Source organism: Aulonocara stuartgranti, assembly GCF_965226115.1.
Source record: "Aulonocara stuartgranti genome assembly, chromosome: 6".
Classification (NCBI taxonomy): domain Eukaryota; kingdom Metazoa; phylum Chordata; class Actinopteri; order Cichliformes; family Cichlidae; genus Aulonocara; species Aulonocara stuartgranti.
The window spans coordinates 43,274,294-43,294,994 of record NC_138944.1 but is presented as its reverse complement, the minus strand read 5'-3'; the positions used below and the strand labels follow the sequence as shown (position 1 = coordinate 43,294,994).

The 20,701-nt window shown below is 47.6% G+C and overlaps 2 protein-coding genes and 1 long non-coding RNA gene across 7 annotated transcripts; 2 read left to right on the top strand and 1 right to left on the bottom strand.

Moving 5' to 3' along the window:
• The first annotated feature begins 226 nt into the window (after positions 1–226).
• On the top strand, positions 227–6,878 carry LOC309708682. Its single transcript, XR_014277312.1, has 3 exons — positions 227–330; positions 1,626–1,786; positions 6,788–6,878. It is a non-coding gene; the product is annotated as an uncharacterized lncRNA (long non-coding RNA).
• Positions 4,193–15,949, bottom strand: LOC309708668 (uncharacterized protein). 5 transcript variants are annotated; one of them, XM_082536910.1, is made up of 6 exons: positions 15,425–15,949; positions 12,731–12,861; positions 10,836–11,003; positions 6,911–6,977; positions 6,121–6,222; positions 4,193–5,014 (listed from the first exon to the last, which is right to left on the bottom strand). In XM_082536910.1, exons 1-6 carry the CDS (start codon positions 15,711–15,713, stop codon positions 4,914–4,916), a joined length of 858 nt encoding a protein of 285 aa, XP_082393036.1. In that variant the 5' UTR covers positions 15,714–15,949; the 3' UTR covers positions 4,193–4,913. The 5 variants fall into 5 exon arrangements, with proteins under 5 accessions (XP_082393036.1, XP_082393035.1, XP_082393033.1 ...); XM_082536909.1 differs by having other exon boundaries at positions 4,867–5,014; positions 6,050–6,222; XM_082536906.1 differs by lacking the exon at positions 4,193–5,014 and having other exon boundaries at positions 5,025–6,222.
• Positions 15,950–16,853: 904 nt separating this feature from the next.
• On the top strand, positions 16,854–18,698 carry chchd10 (coiled-coil-helix-coiled-coil-helix domain containing 10). The gene is made up of 4 exons (XM_082538042.1): positions 16,854–17,032; positions 17,745–17,967; positions 18,084–18,225; positions 18,518–18,698. The coding sequence occupies exons 1-4, from the start codon at positions 16,869–16,871 to the stop codon at positions 18,535–18,537; spliced, it is 549 nt and encodes a 182-aa protein (XP_082394168.1). The 5' UTR covers positions 16,854–16,868; the 3' UTR covers positions 18,538–18,698.
• Positions 18,699–20,701: the final 2,003 nt, after the last annotated feature.

Sequence of the window (20,701 nt, the reverse complement as noted above, 5' to 3'; positions counted from 1 at the left end):
AGTGTGTATATATTGTTTTTTGTTTTATATGTCTGAAACAAATAAAGATACAATACAATAATTTGATCTCTTCGAGTAAAGAAAAACAAACCCGATAGAAAGAAAAACGATCTGTCAGCGTCTCATTCACCCAGCGGTGCAGAAAGAGTTAAATCACCTCTACTGGAGTCCTACGTCATGTGACAAATATGGCCAATGTGATTGGCTGAGCCTTTCAGGGAGCTCTGTTCAGTTTCAGCAGCGGCAAACCTGCGCTGCGAGGAGGAGGAGAGGAGGACGGCAGCAAAGAGGAAGAAGCTGGATATAAGAAAGTGTTTTTCAAAGAAACCTGTGAGTCACTTAAAGCCAAGTTCACTCATAAAATATGTCACAATAACGTTACAGGCTGTGCCAGGCTTTGGCCCACATCAGTCTAAAACTGTACGTAACCATGAATAACGTGTTGCCATGTCCACCAGGAGAGACCGGACAGTATAGATGTAAAACCAATATGCCAGCAGTTTATCTCAGTTAGTGAGAGGAGCAGGCCTGTGTTTGGCTGCTTCACATAGTGGACATTGAGTTGTTGTGTGGGGCATGTAGTCCATGTCTGTTGCTGTAACAGTAGCTCGTGTTTAGAATAAAAGATCGCAGCTCACTGAGTTAATCGGGGCAATAGTGCCTCAAACGTTGCATCATTTTGCTGGGAGATCTGTTACTCTGTGGTCATCTTAGACGAGTAGTTTTATGGACAAAAACCAGCAGGTCACTCAGTGTTCCCTTAGTGCTAATGTATCAGACATGTTGGTGTACTATAACTGAAGTAATGTTGTTAAGTCCTTAAAGTCATATTCTTTTATTGTCATGACTGTATTTGAAGCTATTTTTATTTTTGTATGATACCTGATTTATATGGAATATGGCTGAAGTAAACTAAAGCCTGAAATACTCAGTCATTTGTTTAATAGTACTTTAACATTATATAATTCACATATAAAACTATGAATTGTAATTTTAAATGGTTTAAAAGCACGTAGAATAGCATATGTAGGCAAGTATATTTCTCCTTTTTTGTTAATCAAGAAGGAAAAACAAAAACAGGGCAGGGTTCGGTGGTTGAATCATCCGTCCCCACCAATGCCCAAACCAAATCTACGCTCTTGGGTCATAAATATTTTGTACATGTAAATCAGGATTTGTATGTGTAAAAAGAATCTGTGTGTGGACTTAGCCAAAAAACCCTGCAAGTTACAAGTACGAATTTTAACCCTATTTTTCTTCCTTTCATCTGATTGGTCAATGTCATGTCAATCACAAATGTAACAATCCAATCAGAGAACAGATGGGTTTGGCTGTCGAGGGGCGCTTTTTTTGAACTGCAGGTCTTTGAAAGGAATAAATGCCCCTTTACATGCCAACCCAGCGTTTTCCTTCATCACCACCAATGACTGTAATAAAGATGGATGACGTGACAGCGTCCCAAAAATGAAGCCAAAACGTCTCTATCGCCCCCTGGTGTCTGGCTGCAGTATAGGTCATAAACCCCGCCTCCTCTATGTTAGCGGATGGGACTGTGGTCAGACTAAAATAAATTAATTCTCCTAAGAAAAACTTTTTCCAAAGATTCTTTCTTTTGTTATCAATAGTTCTCATCACGCTGATTGATGTCCAATGAGTCTCCTCTCCCATAAGTTTGATTCTAATTCCTACCGCGGTGATGTTAAATTGGGGTGAAACGTCATCATAGCAGCTTTGACTGGCAGCTGCAGAAGTGGAGGTGGAGCGGCCGAAGAGTAAACTGTTAAAAGTAAGTACTGAATATTATGTCACTTATTTATGTGCAAATGTTTAATAATGAGGAACATTAAAACATTCCTGTTGGCCACATGTCGGCAAAGTTATGTGACATTAGCAATGTTTGTACTTTCAGCGTTTACTTGGTTTTAAAGCCTTTAAAATATAATACAATAGTCGACCTTAATCTTACAGAGAATGTGATGATTTTGTGGATAATTAAAGTCAGTCATATATCCACAAACACAACAGGCTGAAAGTCAGCGATGCTGCTCGGTTTGCAGTCCTGAACATCACGGCACAAGCAGGATTCACTGCACTGTTAATGTCAGCTATGTTATATTGCTGCCTCTGTTCGGTGGTGTCGAGCCAAACGCACTTTAACGTGTGTTTGAACGAGCTGACGGTTCACTCGTTAAGCTGAAAGAAAGATGCTTTAATCACAGCAGTCACACATGTGTCCACTGCACCATCTGGAACTCTTCTTGTTTACACTCGTAATAACACAAACACTAAATCCTCCTGTTTGTAGCAGTGTGTACACCTGAGACTGTCACCTGTCTGTCTGTCCTGCACTCTCTCTCTGTTTCTTTCTCTCTGATTGTGGAATAAAAGTATGAACATGTGTTTATAAGTTCAAATTCAAATTCAAATTTTATTTGTCACGTACACAGTCATACACAGTACGATATGTAGTGAAATGCTTGGACAACTGCTCGTGACCTAAAGAGAACAAAAAAGGAAAAGGCTATGAATAAGATAGGAAATAAATATGAAAAATTAAAAAGGGTAAATTTAACTAGGAAGGAATAAAATATAAATTAAAGTTGAAAATAAAATAACTGTACAACAAAATACACAATATAGAACTATATAAGAATGTATGAAGAAATCTAAATATAAATAAATATATACACAATAACAGCAGCGTGATTTAAGTGATGAAGTGAAAACAAAGTCCAGAAAGTCCAGTGTGTGTGTAAGAACCATATGTGTGGGTCAGTACTGTGTGGTGGTGTGATTGAGAGACCGTATCGCCTGCGGGAAGAAGCTCCTCCTCAGTCTCTCTGTGTTGGTCTTCAGGGAGCGGAATCGCTTTCCTGACCTCAACAGAGAGAACAGTCTGTTGTTGGGATGGCTGAGGTCCTTCACGATCTTCCTGGCCTTGGTCCAGCACCGCCTGCTGTAGATTGAGTGCAGGTCAGGGAGCTCGGAGCGGATGGTGCGCTCAGCTGACCGCACAACCCTCTGTAGAGCTCGTCTGTCCTGCATGATGCTGTTCCCGAACCAGGTTAAGATGTTTCCCATCAGGATGCTCTCTATGGTGCACGAGTAGAAGTTCCTGAGCACCTTGGAGGGCAGTTGGAAGTCTCTCAAGCGTCTGAGGTGGTAGAGACGCTGTCGGGCCTTTTTCACCACGGTGTTGATGTGACAGGACCATGACAGGTCCTGCGTGATGTGAACTCCGAGGTATTTGAAGCTGTCCACTCTCTCCACTGGGCACTCGTTGATGACGGGGGTCTGGTAGTTCCTCTCCTGCTTAGTGCTGAAGTCCACTATCAGCTCCTTTGTCTTACTGACGTTTAGAAGGAGGTTGTTCCTCTGGCACCAGTTCTCCAGATTCCTAATCTCCTTCAGGTAGGCCGTCTCGTTGTTATCAGAGATCAGGCCCACCACGACGGTGTCGTCAGCAAACTTGATGATGGTGGTGGAGCTGGTAGTGGCCACACAGTCATATGTGTACAGAGAGTACAGCAGGGGGCTCAGAACACACCCCTGGGGGGCTCCAGTGCTGAGAGTGGTGGAGGCTGAGACATGTCCGCCCATCCTTACTGCCTGTGGTCTGCCAGTTAGGAAGTTGGAGATCCACTGACACATAGATGAGCTGAGTCCCAGATGCTCCAGCTTGGTGGTGAGTGTGGAGGGAATTATGGTGTTAAATGCAGAGCTGTAGTCTATGAAGAGCATTTTAACATAATTCCCCCTTCTAGTGTCCAAGTGAGTGAGTGATGTGTGGAGGAGATGAGAGATGGCATCGTCTGTGGAACGATTTGGACGGTAAGCGAACTGTAGTGGGTCCAGTGTGTCTGGTAGTGAAGAAATGATGAAGTCTCTGACCAGGCGTTCAAAGCACTTCATCACTACTGAGGTGAGGGCTACAGGGCGATAGTCATTGAGAGAAGCAGGGTGGGGTTTCTTCGGGACAGGAACAATGATGGACTCCTTGAAGCAAGTTACACTTGTGTTTGAATCCTGCAGCTTATCACACATTTGATTTCCATGTGTGACGACTGCAAGTGTCCAGAGTGAGGACAGACTGAGGGACCCACTGCTGCACATCATCTGTGAGGCTTTGCAGCCCTGATGATCCACCAGGACAAACTCAGCAGTGTGTGAGGAAGAGGAGGAGGAAGAGCCAGCAGCAGCTGACAGATGGAGAGAATAGACAGACTGTTCCCTGTTTGTGAAGGACTGCTAGTATAGAGCGTTATTACATTTATTGCTAATGCAGTCATATGGCACACTGACTTTTGAGGAAAGTTTAGATGCACTCATCATCAGAAAGGTTGCCGACCCCTGCTCTGGGGTGAACTGCAGCTCCATGACCTGGAAGACTTGCTGTAATCAATGAAACCATGAATTCTGCTCTCTACCAGAAAGTCCTGAGGTAGAAAGTCTGACCATCATTCACAGAGTCACCTTTGAACGTGTCAGGAAAACTAAATGAAGGCTGTTTTCTGTCACAGTGGCCGGGTCACCCCGGAGTGTATTAGGAACACCTGGTGATGACGATCTGAAGGCTACACCCTGTCAGTAAATAGCCCATTGGTGTTGAGTCACACACTGATTCACACACAGTCCACACACTACATCGGTGAAAGACTGGTGCAAAGACAGCTGCACTGCAAAAGAAGCATTATCGCTCCGAACACACCAAGCGAGAGCCAGACCCCTGCTCCTGACTGCTGCTCGGACTCGATAAGTTGTCCATCTGCTGCATCTGCGACCACGATGGCCATGTTAGCTGGACCTGGGAGTCCACTGTTTCTATGGCAACAGGAGAGGTGTTGAACCCCACACCTCCGGCTGATGATGTCAGCACTCAGCTCTGCTGAGAGGCGCTCCCTCGTCTCCACCTCCTACCCACGACCCACCACGTCTGTCAGCCCCACGTGGCAGCAAGCCGACTGCAGCGCCGTCAAGCTTCGCAGCAGAGCTCCACTCTGAGCCATCTTGGAACCTGGTGGAAAACCAGAGGCTGGCTTTGAACTGATTTGGTTGACTGATGCAATTTTGAGTTTAGAACAGGATGCTGCTCCGTAAGGCAAGGCAAGTTTATTTGTACAGCACAATTCAACAACAAGGTGATTCAAAGTGCTTTACAGAGACATTAGAAACAAGAACAAATAAAAAGCATGATTTAAAATTGAATAAAACAAGCAAACAAACTAACTAACTAATTAACAAACAAACAACAAACAACAGTATATAAAATCAAAACAGATAAAATCAGAACAGTAGATAAAATCAGTAGTTAAATGTAAGTTTTGAAATTTAAGCTTAAAAGTGTGGATTTGGTGCTTTATTCAAATGCAGCTGAGAACAGGTGAGTCTTCAACCTGGATTTAAATAAACTGAGTGTTTCAGCTGATCTGAGGCTTTCTGGGAGTTTGTTCCAGATATAAGGAGCATAAAAGCTGAATGCAGCTTCTCCGTGTCTGGTTCTGACTCTGGGAACTGATAAAAGACCGGATCCAGATGACCTGAGGGATCTGGATGGTTCATACTGGGTCAGGAGGTCACTGATGTATTTTGGTCCTAAACCATTCAGAGCTTTATAGACCAGCATCAGAACTTTAAAGTCTATCCTCTGACGGACAGGCACCCAGTGTAAGGACCTCAGAGCTGGACTGATGTGGTCCACTGTTTTGGTCTTAGTGAGGACTCGAGCAGCAGAGTTCTGAATGAGCTGTAGTTGTCTGACTGATTTTTTAGGTAGACCTGTAAAGATGCTGTTACAGTAATCAAGCCTACTAAAGATGAATGCATGGACTAGTTTTTCCAGGTCCTGTTGAGACATCAGATCTTTTATCCTTGAAATATTCTTGAGGTGATAGTAAGCTGACTTTGTTATTGTCTTAATGTGTTTTTCTAAGTTTAGGTCTGCATCCATCACTACACCCACATTTCTCGCCTGGTTTGTGGTTTTTAGATGTATAGATTGAAGTTCTCTGGTGACCTGTAATCGTTTTTCTTTGGTGCCAAAGACTATTACTTCAGTTTTGTTTTTGTTTAGCTGGAGAAAATTGTGGTACAACCAGTCATTAATTTCCTCAATGCATTTACCAAGAGCCTGTACAGGGCCTCGGGCTCCTGGTGACATTGTGTCCTGATGTCCTCCTGCCAATCCAGCTGCCCCTGGGAGGGACTGTTTCCCTGGAGTGGAGCCTGAGGAGCCCACAGCAAAGAAACAGGATTAGAAACGGCATTTTTCAGGTTAATACCTGACAAGTTTCTCCTTTTCACCTTCAGTGAGACGCCAAAGTGCTTTGTTAACTGATCTGGATACTTTTTTAGTCTCAGCCTTACATTTCCAGTGCGCCGGTACAACGTCTGCAAGTTCTGAACACTCGAACAGTCTCTAGGTTTCATGATAGTTTCATTCAGACAGAATATGAACCATAGGATAGGATGTTCCACAGCAGCGTGCATGCTCACCCAAACTGTCCCAGCTGTCACACAGGCACTAAGACTGAAATCAAGTGTGGAGTTTTTGCCTACAGCTGAGAGTCCTATGATGAAAAATACACATTATTCTGGGTGTGTGTTAGAGCTCAGCCACCCTGGCACTGGATGATACTCTCTCCTGGCTCAGTCCCACACACCGTGCTGCTGAGTACTAACGATGAAGCTTCAGGTACCATCACCTCTCTGGGATCTGTGTTTCCTGACTCGGGTTTTTACCACAATCATTTGTAATGTAATGAATTCTTCAAATATTGGTTTCTTACAGACATCGTGGTGCCACTGGCTGCTCTGTTCGTCTATGCAGTGACCAGGGCCGATGGTTAGTCGGTGAACAGCCTTCGTGGGGTTGGCAGCACGTGAAACAATGTAAGTGAGAAACAGATGATACCTTGGACCTGATCCACGTCTTCCTCCGGGATCTGAGAGCTGCTCGTGTTATTCAGACTCCCCTGACCCTGGAAAGAGGAGGGAGGCGTTTAGCTGACACAGAGAAGCCAGGGGGCGCTCACACAGTGGGGGGGGGGTCATGACAGGCTGTGGACGTCAACTGACGTCAACATGGCTGTGACATGAACCGTGCTTTCACAGCACCATCACATCTCATACTTGTATTTGACTCGGTGCAGTCCTAACGGCAGGGCTGTGGGGGACAGTACACCTGCACAGCCCTGGAGCAGTGAAGGAGGAGGAGCTCCTGGAGGAGCGTTTGGTTTTTCTCCACTAAGTCTCGTTTTTGTAGCTGCAGGAATCTGTGCATCTATTTTGCTTACAGGCCAGCTTAAAACAACCCATCCAAGCTAGACCGGCACTAATGCACCGCTCCGGTGCCGACAGCGAGCGTGAGCTCGGCCGAGGACCACTGAGTCCAGAGCGTACGACACAGGAAACGACAAAATACAAGTGTTTGAAAATACAATTTATTAGCAAATTTACATGTCACTATATTCACGAGTACAAAGCAGTGACAATGTTTCTCTCTTCTTTGTTGAACTCATAGCTCAGATTTCATGAATTCATTTCAAAGGTGAAGCGAAGTTTGTACGTTAACAGGGAAATGTTCGTGATGATGTCATGACTTTGGCTCATATCCCAAATGAAAGAAATGAAGGAAACCAAACGAAGGCTTCTTTGCAGCCATCAACTCACACAGCCCGTTACACACAGGGGGCGTGTCAGGAGCTCCCGTTAACCTGGTGTGGACTAATAATCTGATATTAAAGTCAACGCTGCAGATTAATGGGGACAAAGCTCACCAGGACAGCCATGAGGTGTGATGATAGATTTAAAGGTGGGGGAGGTTTATATATGAAGTCTCGACAAGTTCACAGAAACTTTCATCAGTCAAAAGAAGAAAGCAGCTGGGTTAGCAAGTTAGCCTCTGCTGCTAAAGACAGCAGCTGTGCCTTTGTACACTTAATGTGTCTGGATTCAGTCAGTCTGATGTCCATACAGGTGCTCAGCTCAGCAGCAGCTATGATGGTTCTTGGTTGATTGCTGGATCTGAAACTGACCTGCTTATCAGACGTGGCCGTGTTTTTATGAGCACAGAAACCTTTTTAGTTCTTTCATCAGTGTAGAGGCACCAGGATGATGAGCGCAGCCACTGCCAGCATCCTGTGTCTGAGTGTCAGCATGATGCAGACAGCCAACACCACAGGCAGCATGTTAACGCTAAGCTAAGAGCCCAGAGTGATGCTACAGCAGAGTGTGTGCTGACCCCAGACCAGCAGCCAGAGCCTTCATCAGGTAACAACGTGACGAGCAGTCAGCCTCCGTTTCTACCTGAGACGATCAAGTGCTCAGACCTAAACACTAAGACAAACATCACATGTGTCGTCACTGGGCTTTGTGTTGGTGTGTGGGACACTGAAACACCTCCAGCATGACAAACATTTGACCAGACAGCGTGCAATGAATCTGCATGATGTGACGTCTCTGATGTGCTGCTCAGAGACGGTGCAGCCTCTCACAGCAGAGGCAGCGAGAACATACAGGAGGTCTCAGTGATGGAGTTAATCACTCAGTCTGTGCCCGTCCCCAGCTGACGCTCATGTTGCTTTGGTGCTTTTTGCAGAACATTTGTGTTAAACTGATTAGACTTCATGTAAATACACACACACAGGAAGCAGGTTACAAAAGACAGAGGTGCAGCAAACTAACGGCAACAAGTGCACCACACACCAACAGTTGTGACATCATTTCTGATGTACGGGCCGTCTGCAAGGAGCTCATAAAGGACTAGAGGTGATGATGATGATGATGATGATGATGTGTCTGCCATGTGCCAGCTGATTCATGCTGCTCACAGTTCAGGAGTTACAAGCTCATTCACAGTGTTCATGGTCTGATTGGATACTTCCATGGAAACGCCTGTGTGTGTGTGTGTGTGTGTGTCTGTGTGTGTGTGTGTGTGTGTCTGTGTGTGTGTGTGTGTGTGTGTGTGTCTGTGTGTGTGTGTGTGTGTGTCTGTGTGTGTGTCTGTCTGTGTGTCTGTGTGTGTGTCTGTGTCTGTCTGTGTGTGTCTGTGTCTGTGTGTGTGTCTGTGTGTGTCTGTGTGTGTCTGTGTGTGTGTCTGTGTGTGTCTGTCTGTGTGTGTGTGTCTGTGTGTGTGTGTCTGTGTGTGTCTGTGTGTGTGTCTGTCTGTCTGTGTGTGTCTGTGTGTGTGTGTGTGTGTGTCTGTCTGTGTGTGTGTGTGTCTGTGTGTGTGTGTGTCTGTGTGTGTGTGTCTGTGTGTATGTGTGTGTGTCTGTGTGTGTGTCTGTCTGTCTGTGTGTGTCTGTGTGTGTGTGTGTGTGTGTCTGTCTGTGTGTGTGTGTGTCTGTGTGTGTGTGTGTCTGTGTGTGTGTGTCTGTGTCTGTCTGTGTGTGTGTATGTGTGTCTGTCTGTCTGTCTGTGTCTGTGTGTGTGTCTGTCTGTGTGTGTGTGTCTGTGTGTGTGTGTGTGTGTGTGTGTGTGTGTCTCTGTGTGTGTGTGTGTCTGTGTGTGTCTGTGTGTGTGTCTGTGTGTGTCTGTGTGTGTGTCTGTGTGTGTGTGTCTGTCTGTCTGTCTGTGTCTGTGTGTGTGTGTGTGTGTGTCTGTGTGTGTGTGTCTGTCTGTGTGTGTGTCTGTCTGTGTGTCTGTCTGTCTGTCTGTCTGTGTGTGTGTCTGTGTGTGTGTCTGTCTGTCTGTGTGTCTCTGTGTCTGTGTGTGTGTGTCTGTGTGTCTCTGTGTCTGTGTGTGTGTGTCTGTGTGTCTGTCTGTCTGTGTGTGTGTGTGTCTGTGTGTCTGTGTCTGTGTGTCTGTCTGTCTGTGTGTGTGTCTGTGTGTGTGTGTGTCTCTGTGTGCGCTGCTGTTCGATACTCATCCTTACACACTCACATACTGCATCCTGTCCCTCATCAACAACAGTGTGTGTCCTTTGTGTGCTGCAGAGGACTGTGTGGGTGACGTGACAGCAGCTCATGTGATAATATTCATCCAGTCCTGTTTCATGAAGTTAAGGCTGAGGAAGGTTAGTAGTGTATAAGCCTGCCTCTGGAGGAGAAGCTGTGGTGCAGCGGGCTGTGGAGAGTTCGTCTTTGGGTTCAGTGCTGGATCTTCTGATGTCTCTTGAGGTTGCTGGGGTGGGAGAAGCGCCGGTTGCAGACGGAGCAGCTGAAAGGTCTCTCCCCGGTGTGCACGTTGTGGTGGATATCCAGCTGGCTCTGGCATACGAAGCTTTTGCCACACAGCAGGCAGGTGTAGGGTTTCTCCCTGGTGTGCCTGGCCATGTGCTTCTGCAGGTCCGACTCCATGAAGAAGCGTTTGGTGCAGATGGTGCAGCCGTACGGACGCTCCATTGTGACGGCCTGGTAGAAGGACAGAGGGAGGGCTTTGTGTTGGACCGCAGGGTGGTGTAAAGTCAGGAGGTGCGTGTCACTGGAGGAGTTGATGCTGGAGGTTCCTGGAGGGTCATTGTGAGGAAGCACAGACCCATCTCCGGCTGAGCACAGACCCGAGGACCGAGTCGCGTCCTTGTGTCCGTCTCGTCCTCTGGTTGTCTGGACTGCATCTGACGAGTCACCCCCCTCCCCTGCGGTCTCCTTGTCCGATGCCCCTCCCCTATCAATGACGATCACTTCTGGCAGCGGGCACTTGGAGGGCTCCAACGCCGCCTGGTTATCTTTGCTGTTGTCCTCACAGGAAGCTGTACCCAGCCCGGTGTCAGCACCTTTACTCGAAGGCCGACGGTCCCCTGCTCCGGTCTGCTGCGGCTGGGAACTGTGAAAAGTGTCGCCGCCCTCAATCTCAGCCGTCCCACCGTCAACAAAGCCGACGACGCTGGATCCACTGACCTCTTTTCCTCTTGGGTGTCTGGATGTCTGGCCGTCGCTGACGCCGAGTGACGTAGCAGTGGTGGAGGCAGCATCTCGTCTCGGCAGCTTGTGGTCAACAGACCCAGCGTCCACTGCTCCCTCCACCTTGACGATCAGCAGCTCGCCCTCCCCCTCAGGCTCTGCTGACTGAGAGGACACACCCACTTTGAGAACAACACTGTTCTTCACATCATCAAACTATTTCAAATGTAATCATTACAACACACGTCCAAATAAATAGTTACATAGTAACGTGTTACATAACTGTTTCCATGCAGAGCAAAGCTGCAGCCTGTCTGCATGAATCCAGCTGATACTTCCACGTACCCACCGTGATGTTTTGGTTTCTGGTTTTAAAGGCCCATTTTCACAGGCAGACAGGTAACTAGACTGTGCACATTTTAAATATTAGGACTGTTTGTATTAGTTTGCAGTGAATGACGACAGTCTGAAGCCCACAGGCATCAACAAATACTGCGTTTCCTCCCTGAGACGTTGTGCTGCTTCTCTACTGTGCCGTCATCCTCCAGATAATTATGGACCCAACATTAGATTTCTTATTCACGCTCAACAACAACAAGAACACTTTTCACTTTAAATGAGGGACGCACCACATGACAGCAGCAGCTAGCTGGAGGGCTATCGTATCACGGAGGACGCTAACAGCAAAGCTGTGGACAGCAACTGAGGGTAGCTGCAAACACAAACCCTCACATATTTTGCCAGTGAAGAAATTTGGCTTGGAAAACAGAGACAAGTGAGCATTTACAGGCTTTTGCTAAATGCAGACACATTAGCTCCTGTTGCTGTAGCTGTTCTTGCTACCACCTCTGAATGAAAACGCACCGGAAGAAAGACAAAGCCAATAATGTTTGTCACTGTTGTCTGTGGACGTTACGACGTCAGACATGCTAAGAAACATCACATCGTGAGGGGAAAGTGTTCACAGGCAGTGGGACAGAAGTGTGAGTACACTCTGTTAGAGAGTGCATTGAAGCACACACACCATGAAAGAACTAAAGCACATGTGACTGTGGTCACAGACACTCACACTCTATTATAGAAATGTCTACATCTGTTCTATTGTGTTCCCTGCAAGCCCAGGGAGTCCTCATAGCTCCTCCCACGACTGGAAAAACAGAGAGCGATGGAAGGAGGAGGGTGGGGGGAAGTTAGTGAATCAGGAAGTGTAGAGGAATAATAAGCAGGAAGTGAGGTCAGCTACAAGAGGATGAAGAGTGGAAATACACTTGGTCCAGATGACCTTTGCAGGTATGAAGGTGTCTGTGAGAGGCTGTTGAAGCATGGAGAAGAACTGTACTGGTACAGATCTGCCAGAACGAGGCTGATGTTCAGAGCTGCAGTAACTACAGAGGGACGATGAGCCACAGCAGGCAGACGTGGGACAGAGCTGTTGAAGCAAGGTTACAGAGATCAGTGAGCAGAAGATGTTTGCTTTGAGGGTGATGATGGAGAAGAACAGAGAAGGTCAGCTTCACTGTGTCTTTGAGGATGAGAGAAAGCAGATGACAGGCTGCTGAGAGAGGAACTGTGGTGCTGCATGGAGGTCAGCAGTGTCAGAGCAGTGTGTGAGGTGGTGCAGGACACGTACGAGGAGACGGTGGTGAGGTGTGTGGGTTACATCAGGCATCTGCTCTGAGCCTGTCCGTGTTACACCTTCATGGATCGTATGTTTTAAACGGGGGTAGAGTAACAAAGGGAGGTCTGCCGGGGCCACTGTGGTCACTCGCAGTCACAGATCCAGCCATGACCATTTAAAAACAACTTAAAACTATAAAAACTTTGTGTGACAGTCTGTAAGTGTGAACAGTTTGGACTGGTGTGTAAACGGACGTGTGTGGGTGAGGATTTACCTCGGCTTTGGTGGTGGTCACAACCTCCTGATCAGCATCCTGGTCCAGACTGACGAGCTGGATCTTCTGCACAGACTGATGAGCTCCTGGCCCTCGGTTCAGAAACCTGGTCCTGCCCTGCAGAGAGGGGCCTGATGGGATACCAGAAGAATGATTAGAGGCTCGTGAGTCTGATCATTCAAAATAAAGACTCATATAAACAATCAGGTGTTTAATGTCGTGCCAAACACATGTGCACGTTATGTATTAAAAAGCTGCATGTCCACAGAGTCAGAGGCTCGCCGCTCCGAGTCAGCCCTCCTTACACCGACGGCTGACGCAGTAGATCATCGTAACAGCTAAGCTGGATTTGAGTGTTTGGACAAACAGACTTCATCACAGGTGAACAGGTACAAATCACCACCTACTGACCAATCAGATCTCCAGAAAACAGCCACTAGTGATGGGACGTTCTGTATCGAGGCTTCGGAGCTTGTGTCGAGTAATGGAGGGGGCGTTTCCGCGAAGCGCGTATCGAGGCTTGCTTCATTTATGGGAGGAGCTGAAAATGATGACGTCCGAAGCCTCGCTGCCCGGCTGTACCACGTGACTGGTTCATGAAGTGGTTCGAACTTTGCCGCGAGCTATGACAGCGATATAAACCCTCAGACTTCATTCAAAAATGTGGGTGTTTGATGGAGAGTTGTTAGTGAGAGTTTGGAGACAGTTTGGAGGTTTATGAGAGTGAGGAGAGAAAGTCAGGAGAGAATGGAGCCAGCTAAGAAGAGGAGGATGTCCTCCCCTGTGTGGGAACATTTTGATCTTATTCCTCCCAACAAGGTATGTAAATTTCTACAGAAGATGTATTTCCATGATACTGATGGTGCAATACAATTTATGTTGAGCTGTCTTGACTTTTGTACAAGGTGAAGTGTTTGCTATGTGCCAGGGAGCTGGGATATAACAACAACACCTCATCCATGCTTAGGCACTACAGAGCTTTACATGAGAATAAGGGGACACCGATTGTGGAGCAAGACCAGGTGAGCCATCAAATGCAATGATAATATAGCATGCTGTAATGTTACTAAATGATATAACAATATTATACAACTGTTATAAGTTACGTGTGTGATATTTATATTTGTGCTTTGTCTTTGTTCTCCTGAGGAAAGACAATAATCTCAAATAGATGAAGACCTGGTCAGCATGGTGATTGAGGACTCCCAGCCATTTAGCATTGTGGAGGACAAAGGATTCAAAAGATTTGTTAAATCATTAAATCCTAGCTATGTTCTCCCCACTAAAAAGGTCGTAAAAGCAGTGAAAATTTAGTTTTTACAGAATAAAATGTGAACAGGCAGGACTGAGGCTCAAAGCCTCAGTGTGTAGCTGTCCATACCTCAACGTTACAAAAGCACAACTACTGTCCACACCCCAACCACACCTCACCTCACAGTAAATGATCGTTTCCATTTCAAGCATTTCCAAATGATCATTTCCCATACTGCCAGTATAAATATACACAGTATACTGCCATCACTACAATATACATGTTTTACACACTCCTTTTGTTGTTGACATTTACAGGCTGTGTGCAAAATGCCACACTCTTCAAATTCATGCCAGCTATTATTTTTACGTCCAGTAGGTGTCCTGCTAGAGCAAATGAAGCTTCATGAAGCTTCGCGTTGGGGTGAACCAATTGGATGAAAAGCTTCAGTGCTTCATGGGGCTTCATCTGCCCATCACTAACAGCCACTCCTGGGAGATCCCTGAGACGTGTGTGCCGACAGTCTAACGCAGGGGTCCCCAATCCCAGTCCCTGAGGGCCGGTGTCCTGCAGGTTTTTAGATGTGTCCTTGATCCATCACAGCTGATTTAAATGTATAAATGACCTGCTCAACATGTCTTGACTTTCTTCAGAGGCCTGGTAATGAGCCAATCATGTGATTCAGGTGTGTTGACCCAGGGTGAGATGTAAAACCTGCAGGACACCGGCCCTCGAGGCCTGGGATTGGGGACCCTGCTCTAACGTCTGATATCAATTCTTAAAGGAAACTTTGTTTTCTCTTGGCTGCAAACTATTTTACAGCACGTAGTTGTAACCTGTGTGTTGTGTTTATCACTGACAGTCAAACCATCAACCAGCACTGAGGCTACAGTAGCTCCGCCCCACTCTACTGAGTGCTTTAACTGGACCAACCAATCAGCTGCTAGTACAATAACCAGTGTGACTGGTCACATGTTGTCCACACCGTGGATGAGGGAAGCCAGGGTCGTGGGTTTGTTGGGCCCTGCTTTGTTACTGCGCAGCCGCCAGTACGTTCTCCTCCAGTGGCAACCAACGAATCAGAGACAGGAGTGAAATCGCTGACTCAGGCACCGAGGTCAGAGGTCAGCGATGTGTTTACTATGGACTACACGATAATCAGCCCACAGAAACAGTGGAACTGCAAACATATCCCTCGGGTGTGAGTACGCCTGGATATAATAAGCCCGTGGCGTTGACACTCGAGTCCACCAAGCTACAGAGGAGGACGCTCCAAACACAGGACAGGCCCGCGGCCGTGGTCAAACACGAAAATCACCGAGTGCCCAGTGGACTGTGTCACGCTGAGTCACGGCACACTGCCCTCCCACCGCGTCCTGATCGTGTCTGCCAGCCTGTCCTATGACGGTAATGCTTCACCACCCGGTGCCGGTGCTACATACCCGCCTGCGAGTCCCTGCTCTGCCGGCTGAAGAGGCGAACCCCGGGAAAGCGGCTGCTGATGGAGCCCTCTGCCCCCCTCACCCTCTCCGCTCGGTACCGGGCGATCTGCAGCTCCAGCAGCTTGATTTTCCTCCTCAGGAACTCGTTCTCCTTCTGGCTCCGGGACATCTCCAGGTGAACCACCGCGTATCCATCGTCCACAACTTTACAGATTTCCGCCACGGCCGCGTTAGCCAGCACCTCCATGATGGAGGCGATCTGAGAGTGGAAGTCCACGGCGGCAGACATCTTCAGACCTTCGGCCCTCTCACAGAAGGCGGAGCCTGTGCGTTGTTACTGCTGCTATCTGACATGCATAACCCGGGACCACCACCTGCACCTCGGCTCACAGGACGGACGCTCTTCGGAAGCTTTAACGTCGACGGAGCTTTTCCAGAAGGAACCCCGGCGATCAGCACACAGCGCCCCCTGCGGTCAGGGGCGGTACTGCCTGTGAGCGCTCACCACAGCCAGAGCTGAGAGGACTCCCCGCGCTGCTGCACGAGAGCACACAGCCAGCCCACGCTGCAGTCACGGGCTGCTTTCATGATTTGTGTGTAACAGTGAACAGCTGTAAAGGGACAGAATGAAAAGATGAAATCCTTGGTTATGACATCAAACTACAGAAACCTGTGAAAATGAGGAGAAGCACAGAGCTGTGGGTGGACAGTCGCCCAGACAGCAGCACTGCCGTGGGGTGTATCTTCCATTACTGCTTCTTTTCTACACCGGCACACAGTCACACAGACATGGACCAGTGTTACAGTTCTGTCCACATCTGTACTGCCTCACACACAGCGTTTATTGTCCCAGTTTCATGTCAGATTAGGGAAAAGGATCAGCAATGGGCTCTTTGAGCTCTGCAGCCGGACGACGATACAAGACCACGGGTCAGTTTGCAGCTCAGACATCAGAGCGCAAACTCTAACGAAAGGAGCAAGAAAGGAAAGGACAATGGTTTCAGAAAATCCAGCAAACACAGAGAAATGAGACGCAGGGGAGGGAGCAGCACAGTTTTCATTCAGGGCCCTGTGACCACTGTGCGAAGGACAGGCGTCACTGAAGTGACCCAAAACCACAAGAAGACAAAGAGGCAGCCAGATCCAACAGTAACGCGTTACTGTAATCTCATTACTTTTTTCAAGTAACTTGGCCAACACTGGCCAGATCTCAGTGAGCTGCTGCAAACGGAGCTCTGCAGCCATGGACGCTTGTCAGCAGCTGAGATTTAGTGTTGCTGGTTTTGAACATGCTGGATCATCCCCATACCAGCTGATGGCGCTAATGCGCCGTTTTGCTGTTTACCAACCTCCAATGAAACTTTAAAAACCCAAGAAGTGCAGCCCCCCCACCCTCCCCGCCAGGAGACACTACGGGAGTTTAAAGTAACGCCTAAATCTCGCGATGTTTGCCTCCAGTTGCTCTTTGGGGGGGATTACAGGCGAGTTGCACAAGGTCAGTCGAGCCGGTGTAGAGGCGAGCAGGTCGGCGTGTCCAGGCTTTGCGTTGTCCGCTAAATCATCTCCAATGGCCAGAGGAAGCCGCAGCCGTCCCTCGGCTCCAGCCAGGTGAGACTGTCACAGTACCTGTGTGTTAATATCTCAGCGCTGCTGCTGCATTAGTGCAAACGCAGCGCTGATCCCGCCGTACACGTGACTTTCACGGTGACGTGCGCCTGAAACACTGCTGCCATTTTTCTGCGTCACAAAAGGTGAGTGAAGCAGCTTCAGCTAACAGCTCTGAGCTTGGACAATTATACAAATATTAAAAACATAATTTGATCATCTCTGAACTAAAATGTGTTTAATGCTAGCCTGAATTCAGCTGTTGAAATAAGAACAGCACAGTTTTCACCTGTCATATCTGATGTAATATTCAGTTCAACATGTACTGACACCTCTCCAAATGAAATAAAATGATCCAGTTATGAAGCTGAACTTTAGTCAGGAGCAAAGAAACCAAACACTAACATGACTTCTGGACTGAATGCATTCTGGGATGTTTGGCTGCACTGAGTCCACGCAGGCAACCGCCATCAATGCATCCTGGATAGGACGGGAGGAGCCGGAGCACATCTGGGAATTTGAATTGCAACAGAACTTGATCTGCGACGGATGACGTATCACAAATCCACACAGCATGCTAACCAACTCCAAACCTGCTAACTCTGATGTGAAGCCTACCCTCAGAAACTAACAGCAGCACAGAGAGCGTTCAGCAGCTGGAAGCTCTTGTCCTGCTAGCAGCAGTGTTGCATGACTGTTTTTCTCCTGTCTGTAGCCCAGCTCCATCCCACGCTCCAGCTCCTGTTCATGCACCTCCGGCCTCGCTGGCCCCAGCTCCTGCTCAGTCCCAGGGTCCAGGACTCATGGCCCAGATGGCTACCACAGCTGCAGGAGTAGCTGTTGGCTCAGCTGTGGGCCACGTGGTTGGCAGCGCCCTCACGGGAGCATTCGGTGGGGGCAGCAGCAGCAGTCCAGAACCAGCCAAAGCTACATACCAGGTAAGAGGTGGTTGGAAATGCCGCCCAGACAACGCCCAGCATGCCTCAGCTCTAGTGTTGCAGCTGCTGTGGTTTGAAATGCCACGAGTGTGACATTTCTTTATGCTCTCATTCAGGAGCCCCCCCGGTCTGCTCCAGCCCAGCCAGGCCCCTGTCACTTTGAAGTCAAACAGTTTCTGGATTGTGCCACCAACCATACAGACCTCACTCTCTGTGAGGGCTTCAACGAGGCGCTCAAACAGTGCAAGTTCTCCCATGGTAAGTCTGGTAAAGGAGGCGTGGAGCCTCATACTGCAGCTCTACTCGGAGCACGCCACGAAAACCTGCAACAACAGCCCACCGGCTTCATGTGATTGCCCTGAGTGTGCAGTCACGTGATCAGTGGGGGTGGGTAGTCAGTGGAAAACAAACATTCAGGACCTCTAATCGATCCTGGTTATTTTGGTTCCCTCATTAGGAGCAGTTCCCTTTAAAACAAAGTGCGCTGATGGTGTCAGGAGACGACTGATGTCTGCAGGGCGCTCACTCGTGTTTGTTTGTGATTGTGCAGGTGTGACATCGCTGGTGTGATGAACGGACCCCCACAATCATGGTGAAGATCACGTGACACCAACGGGAGCGCTGTCCTTCAGAGAGAGTGTGTGTGTGTGTGTGTGTGTGTGTGTGTGTGTGTGTGTGTGTGTGTTGACTGTACAACAGTGATGAACTCTTTAATAAATAGCTGCTGTTGACGTCACGTGTTGGTCTGTCCTACTTTGGGATGCTGCAGCGAAACAAATGTTCACTTCCTGCTTTGATTATTTTCAGTGTGGGAAACTGATGATGATGATGGTGGGTAAACACTGTGAACATTAAAGGTTTGTTTGCTGGATTGGTGCTGTAAGTCTGCTAGCAGCTGGATACTCACAGGTGTGTGTGCCACACACTGCACTAATGTAAACAGCACACAGATCTGAACATTACAGAAATGTTTTCACATGAAAGCTGCATTTTAAATTTCACCAGGTGTTTTTTAATAGTCCCGTTAAATTTGCAAAAAACCCACAAAATGAATCGAGCCTTTGTGAGATCTGCAAACAACAGCTGAGCGTCCCTGTATAGATGTTTGTTTGAAAGAAGCAGCCAGTAAGGTTGCACAGAGGTCTGTGTGTGTTAGCTCCCAGCATGAGCCACACAACACTGCTTTCAAAATAAGACTGACTGTAACTCCAGAAACACTGAATCTAACAGATCGTTATCGTTGCAGCTCTGCCCGACACACGTGCTGTGTGTCTGAATGATGTCCTGTGTGGCAGCAGAGCTGAGTCTCTTTGCTGCACTGCCTGTTCAGAGGTTGGTGCAGATCATCTATGATGGATACCAGTTTGTTCAGGGCCCTGCTCCCCACCACAGCTTCCAGTTTGCAGCACAGAGGCAGCCTTCATTCAGTTTGTTGGTGTGAGCCGATCTCCCCGCAGTGACTGAAAAGCAAACACCTCATCACCTTCTTGTTGCAGCCTCTGTGTTGCTCGTCCCTCCTGTCGATGTGGTCGTCCCAGGATACATATAGGTCATGTCATCCCCCCTGAAGCCCTCTTACTCTCATGCAGGAGTCTGTTCCTCCCAGCCACTGCAAACTCTTTGTTACCAAATTCCATCATCATTCAACTGCTGGAGCAAAAATGATAGCAAATAAGGATTTATGAAATCTTTCTGATAGCGCTAGTCCTCCGTTTAATTTATATAGCTCCAAGTTACAACAACAGTTGTCTCAAGGCGCTTTATATCGTAAGGTAAAGAAAACCCCCAAAATCATGTGACCCCTACGAGCAGCACTTTGGTGACAGCGGGAAGGAAAAACTCTTTTAACAGGAAGAAACCTCCAGCAGCACCAGGCTCAGGGAGGGGCGGGGCATCTGCTGCGACCGGTTGGGGGTTAATATATTTAAAATGCAAACGCTCCCTAATGACTGTGTGAAGGTCTGATCTGGAACATCCCTGAAAGCGATTTTCGTGATTCAGTCCACTTTTCTCTTTACAGCACAAACAGGAAACGAGCTCCTACGGAGCCCCACAAGGTCCACTAGAGAAAGGAACTGAAGCTGTGTGAGATCCTGCAAGAGTGTTTTAAGTCCACGTGCCTCCAGGTCAGCACTGAGACCTCGGAAACAACCACCGCGATGGAAGACACGGCCGCTTGGCCTGAACTCTGAGCACATTAAACCAGCCGTCCGGGACAAAGTCTTCCCTGTCAGTCTTGGTTAAGTTCACTAACATTATGCACTCCACACTGTATATAAATGCCACTTGTTTTGCACATATTCAACTCTGTATATTTTATATATTTTATTATTATTATTATTATTTTATTTTTTTACTATTTAATTTGTAAAAATGTGTGTATACACACACACACACACACGTAGGAAAATATTTAGTATACACATCCAGAAATGCATACACTATTATATATTGTACATATATTTATTAGTTTCAGGTTGGCCATTCTTGTATTTTGCTCGTTTGTGTTGTTGTGTTTGCACATCTCTGTTGCTTGTGGGGCTCGCACACAAGAATTTCACTCGCATGTGCTGTGCCAGTGTGCCTGCACATGTGATGTGACAATAAAAGTGATTTGATTTGATTTAACAGTGCTCTGGACAGTCCCGTGCGAGGCTCCGTAGGGCTTCATAAGAACCTGATGTTTAACAGTCCACGCTGAAGTTACCTGGTCTCCGTGAGTGCTCGCGCTTGT